This window comes from Cupressus sempervirens, chromosome 3 (assembly GCF_028749045.1).
Source record: "Cupressus sempervirens isolate cs-2001-9-10 chromosome 3, ASM2874904v1, whole genome shotgun sequence".
Lineage (NCBI taxonomy): Eukaryota > Viridiplantae > Streptophyta > Pinopsida > Cupressales > Cupressaceae > Cupressus > Cupressus sempervirens.
In genome coordinates, this window is record NC_143120.1 from 146,236,870 (window position 1) to 146,256,818 (window position 19,949).

Below are 19,949 nucleotides of genomic sequence, written 5' to 3' on the forward strand. Positions count from 1 at the left end.
GTGCTCTATTATTTTCTAATATTGATTATATTTTCATGTAACTATTATTTCTGTCTAAGGTTAATCCTAACACAAATGCCCTTATTATAGCACCAGTAGTAGTAGTAACAAAAGCTCTTCCATCTCAATTGCCTACAATTGCCCCAAGTCTAGTTGCTTTGGACCTTGAACATCCATTGCCTCCATCGCCTTCTTCCATAGGTGAAATTTTTAAATGTCATTTCATCATCATTTCCATGACCCATATGCTACCCAAAATTTGCAGGTAGTATGTAGTCATCATGCCAAGTAGAAGATATGGTGCATTTCTTCAAAAAACCATGTTACACAAAATTTTAATATAGGTATGCAAGTTTAGTGAATATGCCTTCTACATTATTAACCCCTACTTTCAATATCACATTAATTTGGATATTATGATAGGTAGCTTAAAAAAATCAATCTCTTCTTCTCTATAAGTCTTTTCACCTATGAATTTTTTTTTGCCCTTTAACTAGAATTTAGTTTATAGTTATTTTCATTTCTATCAATTATTTTGTGTGTATGTGGTACAAGAGTGTTGATAAAAATAGTTTGGCACATCTTTTAAAATTTGAATGCTTCATTTCTTTCAACTTTCCTTATTTGAGGATAATTTCCAAATAGGCTTAAGAGTAACTGTCAATAATGGAATCAGACTAACGTGAAGAACAAGAAACACTATAGTTAGTACACAAAGACAAAATTCATGCTTCATGGAGTCCATTTAGCTTTGAACTCCAATGCTTCATAGAAATTTTTTAAAAGTATCTAGAGAATTATGATTCTCAAAGATTTCAATTTAAATCTGTCTGTTGCAACCTTTATACGTTGAAATAGAAAAGGTACGATGAGCAATTATGTTGGACATGTTGCATATATCTGTAGAAGCTGAAACTACTTGATCCAGATGCATTTTTAGAAGACTGAAGCTTCTGATATTTTTTCCTAAAATTTTCAAATGTTGTGTCCTCCTACCAATTGTACAAGTTTAAACTCACACAGTATCCTTCACTATTTTAATTCAAAAGCTTATGTGGCTTTTACTTTTCAAATAAAATTCACATTATCTCCCTTCACTCAAGCATGATTAGTTGTTTCTCCCTAAAGGATTGTCTGGTTTGAGCTTTCCCATAGTTTTTAAGGGAGTCGAGGATCCTATTCAAGGAAATGCACTCAAGAGAACACGTGACTTCCAACCAATGATTTCCACCTTTTAATAAGTTAATAGATTCCAAACCAAGAAAACATCTAAGTTCATAAGTAGATGTGATGGATTTGTGCTTAATTTTAAGTAATTAACTCAACTCTTACTCCAAAACCCACTGTCTGTTTGGTTCATGAAATTAAAAAAATCGAGATTTCTAAAAACTTTGGTTTAGCCAAATCAAGGTTTTGCAAATCTTCATTCCAATTTTTGCGGTTTTACTTAAACCGTTTGTTTCATTTGGAAGATGCATGTGAAGACACATTTTTATGCCTAAGCTTGGAGTTGAAGGTGAATTTCAAAAAGTAGTCCAATCTATTGTTTTTACACTCTTTAAAAAACATAACCAGGTTTTGATTTTCAATTCCTACTTGCTAGTAGGAAGTTGGAAAACTTGGTTTTGAGGCAAAAATGGAAGTCTGGAATGCTAATTCCATTTTGCCAATTTTGAAACAAAAGAAAAAAATTTCAAATCTGGATTTTGTAAAAGCCAATTCCTGACATCTTCGAGAAACCAAACAGACCCTAAAAACAAGAACTTTGGTGCTTGCCCCCTTGTTTGTTAATGCTATATTAAAGATTCTATCATGTCTGAATATTATTATTTAATAGTCCCAAACTTTAAAATTAGTCAAAATGTTGAACTTTGTACAAGTCAATTAAAAACTACGCCCTCTGATATAAAACTATGTGGTAGTTGAGAACAGCCGGCGTTTTTGCGGACAGCACTTTTATGGAGACAAAAGACATCAACACCGAGTGAAACTCCCCCTATATAAACAAGTTTGTACTCAACGCAGGACAAGAAGAAACAATGTCGAATGTTTATCCCCAACAGGATGATCCAACCACTGGGCAGAATACTGCTCCACAGCTCTTCACTGTTTGGAAAAAATCCTTACTTTTCAGTGGCACTGGTTTTAATGTGTTTGATTCATCTGGTAATCTTAGCTTGAGGGTAGAAGACTATATTCCCACCATTAATCATCAACTACTTGTCATGGATGCTTCTGGAAAACCACTTCTTCTACTACGTCGCAAGGTATTTTCAATTCATTTTCTTATTATTTTATTTTATCTAAATACCTTTGATTTGGAGTTTAAATTGGCGAACATATAACTAAATTGAGTTTGAATCTTGATGATAATAATAATACTTTTCTAAAATATGATCATCAACATTATATTGATCTCTACTTAACTTAATATATTTGATCACTTGTAAATAGGTCATGAGTCTGCATCATAGATGGGAAGGTTTGTTCCTCTTCAATGGAGAAAATAGTGGTGGATTCGAAAATTTTCCCAGGTTCACTATCAAGAGATCGTCTATCATGTCTGCAATGACATCTGTAGATGTGTTTCTTACTTCGTCGTATAGAAAATGTTTCAGAGGACAGTGTGATTACCACATCGAGGGCTCCTTTAGAAAGCGCACATGTGCAATTTACAACCGTTCTGGCATTATGGTAGCACAGGTATACAGTATATCATTATAGATGTCTAAAATACATTTACCTAAAAAATATATAAAGATCTGTTTTGACTACGGGAATATAAATATGAGAATAGGAATACTTGTTCTCGACTACAAAATGGGGTTAAGTATTCCTATTCTTGTTTGGTTTACTCAGAATTTGATGGGGAATTCACGACACAAATTTATGTTTTCTAAAATAAATAAAATAGGAATAGGAATATGTATTCCAATTCCACCTATTCAGGTGGAATAGAAAATGCTCATTTTTGGTTCAAAATCGGAATACGTATTCCTATTTTATTCCTATTCGAATTCTGATTTGGTGCATCCAAACAGAAAATTCAAAATTTTAAGAATTTACATATGCCTATTCTACTTGTATTCCCGCTACCAAATGTGCCCTAAGATCAGTTGTTCTATTTTAGTTTGTATTGGAAATATTCTATTTTCTATAATGCATTCTACTTTTGTTCTTGTATCTGATTTCAATTTTGTTTAAATTGTACATCAATATTTTAGATCACACACTATGAAACATTATTCTTACGATTGATTGAAGTCCCTATAATTCAATTTTATCTCAATAGCAAAAGATCCTTTCAAATTTTTAATTCCTTGAAGCTGATCTCTAACATCCCAATGATATGGTATACAAGAGTGTGCTCAAAACATAATGGCAATAAGAAACAGTTCTATTTACTTAAAAAAATTAACTATCAACCTAAAATAAAAGAAAGGAATTCTTTCACCGCTCTTACTACTTAAATATCTCTATGAAAATTAAATATTTATGTTGAAAACTATTTGTTGACTAAAACATTGAGCCATGTGTTTGCAGATGAGACGAAAAGAAAGCTGTGAAAGGTTAATGGAGAAGGACGTGTTCAGTTTGGAGATATATGGTGGATTTGATCCTGCTTTGATTTTGAGTTGGGTTGTGGTTGTTGATCACATCAGTAGCGAAAATCTCCGCGTTCTAACAAAGGCGGCTCTGTATTGTAGAATCAGATCCTATCGATTACTTAACATGACAGATAAGAGAAGAAAAGGGATTTCCGTAGCCAATGGAGATGATGTTAAGGAAACTTCGCCTCCAAATAAAACATTTCAACATCAACAAACTGATGAGAGAATAATCAGTGGTTAACATACATATTTGAATTAAATGTAACTACCAAATTCTTTATACCATCATGCCACATGGAATGATGTTCTATTGCTTTTAAATAAAGAAAAGACCAATTTTCCGAGTCAAATTTGCTCAAAGTACTTTGTTCGCATTTGGAGAAAACAAAGAATCAGTTTGTCTTCATATACGTCGTTTAGCATTGAAGTTTAAGAGCGTATAAAAATCGTGTGTGTATTTAGAATTAAAATAATATTAAATACGCGGAAATCTTTGAAAGAATTTCTGGGGGCGTATGAAACGAAGAACCCACAGAAGATGATTATTGTAGCAGAAAGTGTGATGGACATATGAGACACCCATCACATCAAACATATCTGCCATATAACAAAGTTTCTTATTTAAATGGAAGAAAGATTTGGGCAGATTTTTTGAGACACACTATAGTTTTTAAAATGCCACTGCTAAAATTTAAACATGCATACACAGCGTGGGTCGCATTAAAGATATTGGAATGGTTCGCATGAAACCGCCAAAGTAGTGTAGTGCGTTATGATACAACTTTGGCTTGATGCAATTGTTTTATTGATTAGAAATTAGGAATACTCTATTGTGCATAAAAGATCTCTTGGCAGTTTTGTTAATTAGAGTACATTTTTATTGATTAGAAATTATTCCTTTTCAATAAATTTTTCTGTCTGGACTTTCAAATAGAGATTCTTCACCTTTTTTGATTATTTTAAAAAAGCTCTTATAATGTTTTTATTACAGTTCTTATAATAATCAATTATCTACATTTTTATTGATTGGAAATTATTGCTTTTGTAGAGATTCTCCACCTCTTTTTGATTATTTTAATTTTTTTTTACTTTTATGTTTCTTGTATAACTTTCTTTTTGTTCCCACCCCTCTTACCATGGTGAGCTGTTTGAGTTTATTAATAGATTATCTTTGAAAACAAACATCTGAAAAAGTCCCAAGACTAATTATTATTATCAGTTGTAATTATTTATTATAATTATTTATTAATCTTGAGAAACTCAAGAGCCTCACAATTATATAATTATTTATTAATCTTGAGAAACTCAAGAGCCTCACAATTTACCATTATGGTGTAGGCTCTTGCATAGTTATTATATGTATATTTAAATCCCTATGCATACTCATATTATTTTTATTGAAGCTTTATGAATAATATACATTTTGTTTTAGTGGGTTTATAGTCACACATTGTTCAAGTTATTTGGAGTCCAATTTGGTGGCTAATAAATAGATTTATCATTAGACAATTTTAATTTAAATATGTCTCTATAACCTTTTTAATGAAGATTAAATATTAATCAATACTCAAGTTAATATCTCATTATAATATCCTCTACATTTGAAAAGTACAATATCCTTTTGAAATATATTCAATGTATCTAAAAAATTTAAATTACAACACATAGCACTTTTAACCAAAAAGTACTCAAAAGCAATAAGATTTCATTCATTATCATTATTTTTAAATGTAGGTGAAATATATCATATCATGTATCACATATAAGGCATGAACCTAATATTTAAATGAATAGTAAGAACTAGTAAGCTATTGCATCTAGGATGAACCCCAACAATATTTAGGTTATTTTCTTAAAACACACAGATTCAAAAGTTGTAACAATTTTCATTAACCAACATATTAAAGCCATCTTACCAAAATATAATATAGAACTTCAAAATAAGAATTTTTTTTTTTTTGATTTAAAATGTCCGACCTTAAAATAGCCACTTATATAGCCTCTAGGCTAGAATAGTTCTTCAGAGAACCCTAATAAAATTGATTCCACACAATACTAAGAAAAAATTTCTATATTCAGAAAAAATAGATTAGCTAAAATGAGACATTAGCTGCAAAAATTTAGCAACAACTTTCATCACTATGTGTAGTTGGAAGAAATTTTTGATTACTCCTATTGTCCACTTTTGTCATGGATGTTCCTCAATTCTAAATGGACAATAGATAAGTTCATAATCAATGGATGGTGAAGCATAGATTGATGTGGATAATTCATTGCTCCCAAACCACTTTTCTTTCCTAAACTGGGCAAACTTATCCATGTGTATCTAAAGGTGATCTTGGCATATCATCAGCATGGATTTAATCTAGGAAACCTAAAAAATTAATTAGCTAAGAAGGCTTGGGTTTCCTTCATAAAGAAGATATTATCCTTAAAGGACTTGATAATTTCTCTTGCATCTTCCTTGGCCTTTCCATCATCCCTCATCAATTGAATATCAATACATTTAAAATATTTTTCCATTATTTCAGTCAACTTCTTCAACTCTTTCAAAAATCTTTAAGGACTCCTCATTTCCTTTCTTAGGGATGGAGGTCCACCATTCAATATTTCCACCATTCAATTTTGTCCTTTGAAATGTAATGAACATTATCATCAAGGTAATCTAAATTTGTTTCTCTATAAGGAACTTCATGACCCCATAATTTTGGATGTCATTCATTTGAGTCATAAGAACAATCCACTTCATCTTTTCTTTAAGCTAGGTGACTGCCTCTATTTCCAAGTCTTAGTGAACCTATATTGCATCATCATAAATATTTTTTAAGCCAAATATATAATTTTATTCTTCTTGTATAATTGTCTCTAGCCATTTATTGAAGGTTTCTATATAAATAGTTTGTTCCTTTATATCCATTCTAATAAAATGGTTAAAATGATAACTTTTTTTGGAACTAATTCACCCCTCCTTGTGGTACCAGTTGGGACGAACAAAATACTAAACTACCGCCATTAAAAATCACCTACTTCTCATGAATGCTTTTGGAAAACCACTTCTTTTGCCACAATGCAAGTATTTTTAAATTTATTTATTTCTCAATTTATATTATCTAATTTGGAGTTATAAATTGGTGAATCTTGATGATAAAAATAAAATAGTCACAACTTCAGCTTTAGGACTATATTGATCTCAACTTATTTTAATATTCTTAAAATTATTATTATATTTTAGATCACTTGTAAATAGGTCAGAAATCTGCATCATAGATGAGGAGATTTCTTTCTCTTCAATAGAGAAAATAGTGTCAAATTAGGAATATTTTGTGTCCACCACCAAGAGATCATCTACCATGTCTACAATGACATCTATGGTTGTATTTTTGATGAAGGTACGCTCTGATAACACTGATGAAGGTACGCTCTGATACCACTTGATGAAGATATAGTCTAATACCACTGATGAAGGTACGCTCTGATACCACTTGATGAAGGGCCACACCACCCTACCAACTCATAACCAAGAATGCAACAATATGAAGAAAAAGAGAGATAAAATGCTTCCCAAGAAATTTTATTAAACTTGAAAATCCTTAGCAATTACAATAACATTTCTACAAGATCTCTCAAGATCCAATCCAAACCTAAGCTAGTCCAGATCCACACTTTGGTTGAAACCTCCAAGATCTCAACTTGTGCTTGCAAGCCACCAAGCAACCTCCTTGTTTCTAAACCGCAACCACTAGCTCTTCTCCAACTTTATCCAAGATCCAAATGTAAACTGCCTCACATTCGACGCTCTGTCTACACTCACAACTCCACCATAATCCTGCTATAAACTGCCTCACATTTGGCACTCTGTCCACAAAATTAGGAAAACTCACTCTTCACTTCCTACTTCTCTTTCACACCTTCCAACTTTCTCACCTTGAAGCTTTTCCTTCGAAAGCTTTCACCTTCCACAACTTCTACTTCTTGAGCTCCTCCTTCTCAAGCTTCTCCTTCTCAAGCTTCCACTTCTCAAGCTTCTCCTTGAGCTTCTCCTTCTCTAGCTTCCACTTCTCAAGCTTTTACTTCTCAAGCTTGATTAGAAATGCTCATATGCCTTGCTTAAATAGGCACTTACCACCCAATACATGACTTATCTACAACCTTCTAGAATTCCTCCACAACCTTCTACAACTTCCATAACTTTCTACAATATCCACAACTTTCTACAATATTCATATCTTTCTAGAATTCTACCCACACACCTTGATAAATGGAATGACAACCATTTATTTTTTTAAATTTTTTCTATTATGCCACCTATGCACCTTGAAAATAGAAATCCCCTTTTTATTTTTTTTATTATTTCTCCTCTAATTTTCATCACTTTCTCTCTCCTCCAGATTTTTTTTTTTTTCCAAACTTTTTTTTTTTTCAATTTTTTTTTCTTTCCAATAATTTTTCCATGCAAGATGCTCCTGCATCAGACTCCCCTAGTAGATAGAAACGTGTGTCCCACACTTTGACACCAAAAGATAGATCTACCACCATCTTCATCTTCACCAAAGGCTTCCACCTCAACAGGGACAACAAAACCACCATGCAAATCTTCCACATTTGCATTACTCTATCAAACACCAAAATCTCAACCATCCAATCAACATGCTCATTCCTAGGAACAAACTAAACATAATGCTTCAATAGAAAACTCTCATCCACATCAGCAACTAGTGAATTCACACCCATAGCAACAAACCCCACATCAACAGCCACATGTAGATCTCCATCAACACATGCCAAACTCTCAACACCAGCAACCTCATTGCTCACAACAAGATGCTCTACAAGATACAAGTCACCACCAACAACTGGATCATCCACGACCGAGTGCTCCACAATCTCCATGTTAGACTCAACCAATTGATCATGAAAACCAACCTCTTTCCCAACATCAACAACATTAGGAATATCTTTAGCAACAACCTCTAGTTGCTCTGTAGGTTCTGCATCAGACTCCACAAACTAATCAACAAAATCAACCTCTTCCACCTTGACCTTCTTAGCTTGATCAACCAATCTAGCATCCAACCGAGAAATCATCTTAGAAAAATTCCTCTCCACTATATCATGGATTTTGGCAATCATCTTAGGGTCCAATCCTCTTGGAGCCATCTTCCAAGATCTTCATAAACCCTCTGCAACAAATCCTTCCCACGCTCCTTGTGACAACCAAATTGTTTGCAAGTCAGATTGTAACCTACCACCTCACACGAATAATCAAGAACCACATCACAAGTCTAGGACAACAAATTTGCAATCCACAAGCTCTCTATGATCATGCCTCAACAAGATCAAACTTTCATCTTTGCATCCATTGATCAAACTACATGTCCTCCCAAGGTTCTGGTGCAAACTTCCTTAGCTTCGACAATTTTTCTACATGCTCAGGAACTCCCACTCTAATAAACTTCACCCAACCAAGGTCCTGGTACAAACTGCCTCACACTTTGACAATCTGCTTGTACACTCAGGAACTCCTGCTCTGCTAAACTTTACCCAACCAAGGTCTTGGTACAAACTGCCTCACACTTCGGCGATCTGCTTGTACACTCAAGAACTCCTGCTCTGATAAATTTCACCCAACCAAGGTCCTAGTACAAACTGCCTCACACTTCGACAATCTGCTTGTACACTCAGGAACTTCTACTCTGATACCACTGATGAAGGTATGCTTTGATACCACTGATGAAAGTATGCTTTGATACCACTTGATGAAGGTACACTCTGATACCACTGACAAAGGTACGCTCTGATACCACTTGATGAAGGGCCACACCACCCTACCAACTCATAACCAAGAATGCAACAATATGAAAAAAAAGAGAGATAAAATGCTTCCCAAGAAATTTTATTAAACTTGAAAATTCTTAGCAATTACAATAACATTTCTACAAGATCTCTCAAGATCCAATCCAAACTTAAGCTAGTCCAGATCCACACTCTGGTAGAAACCTCCGAGATCTCAACTTGTGCTTGCAAGCCACCAAGCAACCTCTTTGTTTCTAAACCGCAGCCACTAGCTCTTTTGCAACTTTATCCAAGATTCAAGCGTAAACGGCCTCACATTCGATGCTCTGTCTACAATCACAACTCCACCATAATCCTGCTATAAACTGCCTCACATTTGGCACTCTGTCCACAGACTCAGGAAAACTCACTCTTCACTTCCTCCTCTTTCACACCTTCCAACTTTCTCACCTTGAAGCTTTTCTTTCGAAAGCTTTCACCTTCCACAACTTCTACTTCTTGAGCTCCTCCTTCTCGAGCTTCTCTTTCTCGAGCTTCTACTTCTCAAGCTTCCACTTCTCAAGCTTCTCCTTGAGCTTCTCCTTCTCTAGCTTCCACTTCTCAAGCTTGATTAGAAATGTTCATATGCCTTGCTTAAATAGGCACTTACCACCCAATACATGACTTATCCACAACCTTCTAGAATTCCTCCACAACCTTCTACAACTTCCATAACCTTCTACAATATCCACAACTTTCTACAATATTCACATCTTTCTAGAATTCTACCCACACACCTCGATAAATGGAATGACAACCATTTATTTTTTTATTTTTTCTATTATGCCACCTATGCACCTCGAAAATAGAAATCCCCTTTTTATTTTTTTTATTATTTCTCCTCTAATTTTCGTCACTTTCTCTCTCCTCCAGATTTTTAAAAATTTTTTTTTCCCATTTTTTTTTTTCAATTTTTTTTTTCTTTTCAATAATTTTCCCATGCAAGATGCTCCTGCATCAATTTTTAACTTATTTCTATAGAAGTTTGAGACAACAATGTGAAGCTATATTTAGGTCTCCTGTAGAAAATATACATGCATAATTTACAACTTCTCAAACATGATGATATGCTACATGTATACAATATATCACTATACATATCTTAAGTGCATATATTTGAATCTTTTTGAAGATCCATTTTATTTTCTTGAAAGTTTTTCTATTCTAATTTGTGTTTAAATTACTCTATTTAATGATGTAAATTTTCCACAATTTATTTTACTTTTTGTTACTATATCCAATTTCAATTTTGTGTGTTTTACATATATGTTTTGGATCACATTGTAGAGAGCATCATACTTATGGTCAATTTAAGGCTCCCACAATTATATTTTATTTGAATAGTAGAACACTCTTTCAAATTATTATTTCTTTGAACTATATAACATTCTAATGGTGATAGATTATAGAGTGTGTTCAAATATATAATGGCAATAAGAAAAAGTTCTATTTACTTAAAAAACAAACAAACTTAAAATAAAAGAAAGTAATTCTTAACTTATGAAAATAGCTCATACTCCTTCAATAGCTATGTGTTTATGTTTGAAGGCATTTTTTCTAACTAAAGCATCAAGCCATGTATTTTTGATTATGATGAAAATAAAGCTGTGAAAGAGTAATGGAGATTCACATGTTCAGTTTGCAAATGCTATTTAGAAAGCTAATAATTTTTTATACTTTTAGTTAATTTTATTTATTTATTCACTCATTATTATTTATTATAATTTAATTATATTTATATTTAAATCTTATTTTAATATTATTCTATTGATAATAGATCATATCATATGTTATTACTTATATTATAATATTTATATTTTAAATTTATTTATTATTATTGTTATTATATATTCTAATATTAATATATTATTTTATTATCATTTTTATTCAATAATATTATGTTGTTTAATTACTATTAAAATAGGAACATGACCTAGATATATTGAGAGAAAGAGAGTTACTTGGTACAATTATGATGAAAATATTTTCTTGATACAATTGTAAGGAAGATAATTCCTTGATATTTTGAGAAGAACAGAACTCCTTGATACAATTGAGTTGAAGATATTTTTAAGAGAGTGTTGATGGGAAGATAGTTCCTTGGCATATTGATTGATTGATTGATTGATTGAGAGAGAGAGAGAGAGAGAGAGAGAGAGAGAGAATTGTGAGGCTGAAATAAAGGTTATATAAATCTTGTAATCTAATGTGTGATTTTTCTCTTGAAGTTGAATAAAAGTGTGGTAGAAGGTTTGTACACTTTGGGTTTCTTGTGCATATCTGTGTTATTCATTATTGGTTTCTTAAGGTGTTGCTTCTATTGTTACAAATATGATATGCATGTTGGAAATAACAATGGGAAAGTAAACTTTGAGAGGTAGGGGTGAATCAATACTTCAAAAATTTTAACCATAAAAAATTCACCACACATCCATCTCACAATTTAGCATGTAAACTGAAATAGCTAGCTACACATGTTCATCCATAGCATGAAACAAATAAACACAAAACACAATAAATTTGTTACCCAGAAACTGTCCAATGAGAAGGTAAAACTGGGGTGGGGATGACACCCACAAACCTTCACTATTGCAACTGTAAAGTGTAGCTAATTAAGGTTAAAAGAAGTTTGATCATAAACTATGATCTACATTGTGAAAGATATGCCCTGTTAAAGGCTTACAAAGTTTGTTAGGTCTCACCCTGTTAAATGATTTAAACACCCTGCTAAAAGTGTGCCTTGTTAGAGGACATTAAATTACAATAAAATAAGCACTTAGTTAAGAGATTTACACAAGCCTGTTAAGACTACTTTGTTAGGAGATTTTCTTTGCATCACTTGTTAGAATGATAAAGCACCATGACCCTTTGGTTACCACTTTGTTGCTAGATGTCAGATCTTCTCTTTCTTAGTGTGTACTTGATCCTTTTGATCAGATATGCCTCCTTTGTTCTCTCTCTACTTTCCTATGTTCTCTCTAATTGATTATGCAATTCATGACATTATTACAACCTCCATAGCCACTATGAATTCTCTCTAGACTTAGCATTTGACTCTATTGTGTCTCCTTCTCTTGCTTTCTCTCTTACTAACTTTTTAGGGTGTGTCTTCTTAAGTAAACACAAGTGGCCTAGGGTTAAGGTAGAATCAAAGGCTGAGGTTGATCCATTTTTCTACTTAGAACATCCCTCAATTTGATTGGTTGTATTTACTGCACAGGGATTTGTAATAGACATCCGTATACATATTCTAGAATCGCAAAAAATCATTCAGTTGGCCCAAAAATGGTTTACATAGAAGTTTGTGCCATTACAAATAGCTATGTCCAAAGCTGTTCAATTGGCAATTGAAGTCTCTGATGCTCAACATCCATTATATCTTCAATGTTATAATTTTGTTCCTGAATGACTTAGCATAATCTATTTACTCAGCTCATGAATGACTTGGCACTAACTATTTGCGAAACACATACTGGTGCTCAACACTTATTATGTATATTACTCGACATGTATTATCTGGCAACTTATGCTCAACATGCTTTCATCACTCGGTTCACACTGATTGCTTGACTTGCTTTGATCACTTGACTTTCAGCATAATACTGATAGAATAATGACTAAGTGTTTTGTCACTACCTTGTTAAAACCAATCTGAGATTAACAATGCCACCCTTTGACATGAGTGGTAAAAACACATTTTCATGCATATACAATCCATATTATGATCATAACTTATACAATATGTATTTTTGACTGAGTTCATATATAAAATTTTAGAACTTCAAAATTTTGGAAAATGGATGATGAATAGTCATACCTCATTCCTCCATTACTTCCCCTGAGTAAATGTTTCATTTCTGTATCTAAATTTGGTACTCCTACTAAGTATATTACCTGTACCCTATTTCTGGATAATTACTCCCCTTCACTTCACTATATCCTTTTCTACACTATATCCCTCTTATAATCATTATCCCCCTTTTTTGACACTTATGTCATGAGTGATACACCGATAGTGTGTTTATCCAAAAATGGTTTATGGATCTCCATTATGACTTACAATGCTGCATCCCAATTGTTGACTCCAAAGAAGGATGGTACATGGAGGATGTGCACTGATAGCAGAACAATCAATAAGATTACCATTAAGTACCAGTTTCCTATTCCTCAGATAGAGGAGATGATGGATGAATCAGTGGGGGCTAAGTACTTCAGTAAGATTGATCTCTAAAGTGGCTACCACCAGATATGCATTTGAGAGGGGGATGAATGGAAGACAACATTTAAGACAAGAGATGGTTTGTACGAATGGATGGTTATGCCTTTTGAGCTTTCAAACACACCTAGCACATTCATGTAGCTGACGAATATAATGTTGCGACCTTACATTGGTTAGTTTGTTGTAGTTTACTTTGATGATATTATGATCTATAGTAGAAGCAAGGAAGACCACTTACAACATTTGAGGATCACCTTAAGTGTCTTAAGGAAGGAGTAGCTCTTTGTGAATTTGAACAAGTGTAGGTTCATGCAAACTAGTTTTACCTTTTTGGGCTTTGACATTTCTTAAGATGGTGTTTAGATGGATCCAAAAAAGGTACTTGAGCAATCCTAGAATGGCCCAGTCCTTCCAGTATAATAGGAGTATGAATTTTTCATGGATTGGAAAAATTCTACCAAAGTTTATCTAAAATTTTAGTAGTATTGTAGCACCCATAATAGACTATACCAGGGGTAGAGAGTTCACATGGACACCACATGCTGAAGATAGTTTTATGTTCTTGAAAAAAATGGTAATTGAAGCTCTCCTAAATCGACACTTCCAAATTTTGACAAAGTTTTCAAAGTAGAGTGTGATGCTTTACATGTTGGGATAGGTGCGGTTCTTAGCCAAGTAGGTAACCCCGTGGCCTTCTTTAGTGATAATTTGAATGAAGTAAGAAAAAAATATTCTACTTATGATGTAGAGTTTTATGTAATTGTTCAAGCATTAAGGCATTGGAGGCACTATCTGGTCCCACATGAGTTTGTGCCATTTACTGATCATATTGCTCTACACAAAAGAAGTTGAATAGTTGACATACCAAGTGGGTATCTTTCTTACAGGTATACACTTTTGTCTTGAAACATAAATCTGGAAAACAAAATTAGGTTGTTGATGCCTTGAGTAGGCACGTTACACTATTAATCACAATGAAAACTGAGGTTACTGGTTTTGATGCTATTAAGACCTTGTATGAAACTGACGATGATTTCTAGGAAATTATAGAACAACTAAAGGATTCATCATCTAGTAAGTTGGATCATGTGAAAGGTTATTATTTTATGCAGGATGGCTACCTCTTTAAGGGTAAACAACTATTGTATACTAGGAGGATCCATGCAGGAATACATTATCAGGGAATTTCATAGTGGTGGACTAGTTGGACACTTTGGAAATGACAAAACAATACACTTGGTTAAAGATAAATATTATTGGCTGAAGATAAAGAGGGACATCACTAAATATGTGGCAAGGTGCAGAATCTATCAAGTGGCTAAAGGACATTCACATAATACAAGATTATACATGCCTTTACTAGTACCCACCAAACCATGGACTGATGAGAGTATGTATTTTGTATTGGGTCTCCCACACACTAGTGAGGTAATGATTCTATTTTTGTAGTTGTTGATCAATTTTCAAAAATGGTCCACTTTATTGCTTGTAAAAAGATGAATGATGCAACTAGAGTAGCAGAGCGTTTCTTCTCAGAAGTTGTTCATTTACATGCCTTCCAAGGACCATCACCTCTGATAGAGACACTAATTTCTTGAGCCATTTTTGGAGGACTCTTTGGAGGAAATTAGGAACATAGTTACAATTTAGTAGTTCTTATCATCCTCAAATGGATGGACAAATAGAGGTAGTCAATTGAAGTTTGGGAAATTTGTTACACTGCATTGTGGGGGAGAAGCCTAAATAGTGGGACTTGGCATTGCCTTAGGTAGAATTTTCCTATAATAGTTATGTTAATAGATCCACCGGGAAATCTCCATTTCAAATTGTCTATGGTTGAAAGCCTCAAGGTGTTCCAGATCTTATGTCACTTCCCTTGGGAGATAGAATTAGTGATGATGGAGTTGCTTTTGCTGAACACCTTCACTAGCTCAAACAAGATTTCAAACAAAAGTTATAGGATAGTAATGTGAATTACAAGATTGATGTAGATGCTACTCGAAGACAACAAATATTTGATGTTGGTGACCTGGTGTGGTTTACTTGAGGCGTGAATGGTCACCATAAAAAGATTCACGCCTTTTTATAGTTCACATATACCTCATATAGTGGGATGGGTTACCTAAAACAAAGAGTACATGGTTATCTGAGTGGACAGTAATGCAGTTGGATCTAGTAAAATTGCAGCAATTCATCGACAATCACTTGTAGGAGTTGCATTTCTTTCAAGAAGGGGAGAATGATGTATCAACTTCTAGGAGTCATAACTTTTGACTTGGATATGGGTTTTGGCTGAAATTTTATAGGCAGTCATGTGAGAAGGAGTTATTTGGTTTGCCAATATAGCTCAGCTTGATAGGTGGTTGTTTCAACATTTTTTGGGAGCCTAAAATTTCATCTTGATCTCCAAAATTGAGTTCTTGTATTTTTTTTCCCAGTTTTAAAAAAGTTATTTTATTAATAAATCTGAAATCATACTCTTGATTTCATAGATTAGTTGGCAATTCATCTTGCCTTAGTTGGGGGCTTTTCTTGGGAAAAATTGGGATTCATAGGATGGATTTTGGAAATTACCAAAAATGGAAAATTCTATTTTTTTTCAAAAAATTTGCCAAATATGGTAATTTTAAGAATTGTAAGAAGTAGGCATTTTCTTTCATTGTAAGGCAGAATAGAGTTGGAGAAGTTGAATGAAGAATCTGGTGTTTTGAATATTTGTGTTATGTTATTATTTTTCGAGTATTATCTTGAAAGGGGTTTGGGTCTTGAAACGGGTTTGGGCTACATCAAAAAATTACACCTTTCTTTTTCATAAGCTTTAGAGATGTCAAGTTTTATTTCCATACCTAGGTTGTTACTCTTCTCCATAGAATGTATACTTTTGTGGGAGGTATATAGCAACATCTAAGATTTGCCGACCCGAGAGAAAGCCATAGCGAGATGAGCTAATACTTATCCAACAGGTGCTTCAACTGGTTCACAAAAATCTTGGATAGGATTTTATACAACGTATTGCAAAGGTTGGTCAACCAAAAATCCTCCATCCTGGTGGGTTCACCATATTTCGAAACTAGGACAATGTAAGTGTAATTAAGCTCCATCAAGAATCTTCCTTTGTTTACAAAATCTCTAGTTGCATAGGTGAGGTCGAATTTTATGATTTTTGAGAATTCCTGGAAGAAAGTAGGTGGGAAGCCATCAGGGCATGGGGCCTGAAAGGCTCCCATGGAGAAGACATCCTCTTTCACCTTCTACATTTCTATTTTTCGATCAAATCATTATTCATATCCCCATCCACAACTGGGGTAATGATTCTTAGTAATTTCTCACTATTATTTCTATCCCGAGGAAGCGTAGGCTAATTGTAGATGTCCTAGAAGTGTTTGGAAGCTTAGTTTCCAAGATCCACCTCCTCAGTAAGTTTCGGATTCTGCTCATCTACAAATTAATAATTGCATGCTTATTTTGAAAAAAAATTCATAATATACAGATGGCTCTAAATAATTTTAAAGTACAATATGATAAATCTAAATAATTAACAAAATAAATCAACATCATATTTAACAATAGATAACTAGAATGTAAATTTATTTATTAACATTATTATTGAACAAGAAAATTTAATATAAATCTTTAATAATTGTAACTATAATGATAGCTCCTATGTTGAATGTAACAACCAAATCATTTCTACAATAATAGTTAAACAAAATAAACAAACCAAAATGTGATAAAAGAATTTAAAAAAAAAAAAAGAAAAAAAAAAGTTTAATAATGTACGACTAAAATCTAATTTATTTATTCAATAATTATTAAACATTTTTTTAAAAATAGAAGCTCATTCAAATTTGGTTTTCAAGTATTCCATACTATTTTTTAATACTATATTAGATAGTCTATTATATGTCTCAATATAATTATCTAAGAATCTTAAACCTTGAAAAAATAGTCAAATGTTGAACTTTGTACTGAGTCAAGTAAAAACTACGCCCTCTGATATAAAACTATGTAGCAGTTGAGAACAGCCGGCGTTTTTGTGGACAGCACTTTTTATGTTAACAAAAGACATCAACACCGAGTGAAACTCCCCCTATATAAACATGTTTCTTCAAAAAGCCTTATTTTCAGTGGCATTGGTTTAAATGTGTTTGATTCATCTGGCAACCTTAGCTCGAGGGTAGAAGACTATACTCCAACCATTAAAAATCGACTGCTTCTGGAAGACCACTTCTCCTACGTCGCAAGGTATCTTAATTCATTTTTTTCACTTTATTTAATCTAACTGTTTGATTGCAGGCATAGGAATGAAGAATAGGGATGTAATATTAGGAATAGGAAAGGCTATTCTAATAACAGCTAATTTTTTAGAATGGGTATAAGCTCATTTTAGAAGTAAAATGGGAATATGTATTCTTATTTCCTATTCCATTTGACGAACCAAACAGAAAATAGAAAATGAATTCCAAAATTTCTGTTCCTATTCCAGCAACCAAACTTATAACTAGATAGAATTTAAATCTTGATGATAAGAATAATACTACACCAAAATTTGATCCTTACTATTATATTGATCTGTACTTATCTTAATATATTTGATCACTTGTAAACAGGTCACGAGTCTGCATCATAGATGGGAAGGTTTATTTCTTTTCAATGGAGAAAATAGTGGTGGATTGGAAAACTTTCCAGCGTTCACAATCAAGAGATCATCTATCATGTCTGCATTATGGTAGCACAGGTATACCATATGATACTATATATATCTTTAAGTACATTTATGTAGAATTGTCTAAGATCTACCTTTTTTTCTACTTGGAGCTTGTTTTATTTTAGTTTGCATCGGATGTATTCTATTTAATGATAACAAATTTTCTAGAATCCATTCTATTCTGTCACTGTATCTAAATTTGACTTTGTCTGTTTTCTTACATCAATATTTTAGATCATATACAATGAGCGATTATCTTTAAGGTGGATTGAAATAGGAGAACACTTTTTTCAATTTTTAGCTGATGAAACTCGATGATAGGTTATAGATTGTGCTCGAAAACATAATGGCAACAAGAAACAGTTCGATTTACTTGAAAAAATAAATCAAACTTATAATAAAAGAGAGGATTTCCTTAAAGGCTTAAATAGGTCTGTGAAAAATAATTATTTATGTTGAAAACTATTTGTTCACTAAAACATCGAGCCATGTGTTTGCAGGTGAGACGAAAAGAAAGCTGTGAAAGGTTAATGGAGAAGGACGTGTGCAGTTTGGAGATTTATGGTGGATCTGATCCAGCTTTGATTATGAGTTGGGTTGTGATTGTTGATCACATTAACAGCGAAAATCTGCGTGTTCTTACAAAGGCGGCTCTCTACTGCAGAATCAGATCCTATCAATTACTTAACATGACAGTTAAGAAAAGAAAAGGGATTTCCATAGCCAATGGAGCTCATGCTACGGAAGCTTCGCCTACAAATAAAACACTTCAACATCAAGAAACTGATGAGAGAATAATCAGTGGTTAACATACATATTTGAATTAAATATTGTAACTACCAAATTCATTTATATCATCATACCACATGGAATGATGTTATATTGTTTTTATATGAAGAAAAGATCAATTTTCAAAGTCAAATTTTTTAGACGTTCTAACTGATGAAAACATAGGCAATGTTCTGATACAATGATGAAAAATATAACATAACAGAAAAACCAAAGGAGAGGGGAATCATATTTCTATGAGAAACTTAAAATGGGCTCTGTCATTCTATTTTCAATACATTCAATTTATAGATTATATGTTTAGATGGCTGGCTGTCCACACAAAATTATTTTAATATATTGCATTAAATATGATAGCTAGAAGTAGTTGGTTGGATGGCACTGAACAGCTAAGGACGGCTGCTTGTTTGCTGCTGATGACAAAGTGTGGGCTATGGACTGTGGAGGAAGGACGGGCTGGTAGAGAAATTAATATCCACCAACACTAACCCTAATAAAAAAACTGTGGGTTTCAAGTAATATTGAACATGTAAAAAACAATCATCTCCTCATGTTTAGATGTCACCTTCATTGCATTGAAATAATAATAATAAAATTGTGGGTTTCAAGTAATATTGAACATGTAAAAAACAATCATCTCCTGATGTTTAGATGTCACCTTCATTGCATTGAAATAATAATAAAAAAATCGTGGGTTTCAAGTAATATTTAAAATGTAAAAAAAAATCATCTTCTGATGTTTAGATGTCTCTTTCATTGCATTGAAATAATATAAAATAAATGGAAATCT

General features: G+C 33.0%; 1 protein-coding gene across 1 annotated transcript; it reads left to right on the top strand.

Annotated features, from left to right (window-relative positions):
* The first annotated feature begins 2,039 nt into the window (after positions 1-2,039).
* Positions 2,040-19,179, top strand: LOC149565173 (uncharacterized). Its single transcript, XM_089816277.1, has 5 exons — positions 2,040-2,267; positions 2,455-2,703; positions 3,544-3,847; positions 17,959-18,035; positions 18,871-19,179. Exons 1-5 carry the CDS (start codon positions 2,040-2,042, stop codon positions 19,177-19,179), a joined length of 1,167 nt encoding a protein of 388 aa, XP_089672403.1.
* Positions 19,180-19,949: the final 770 nt, after the last annotated feature.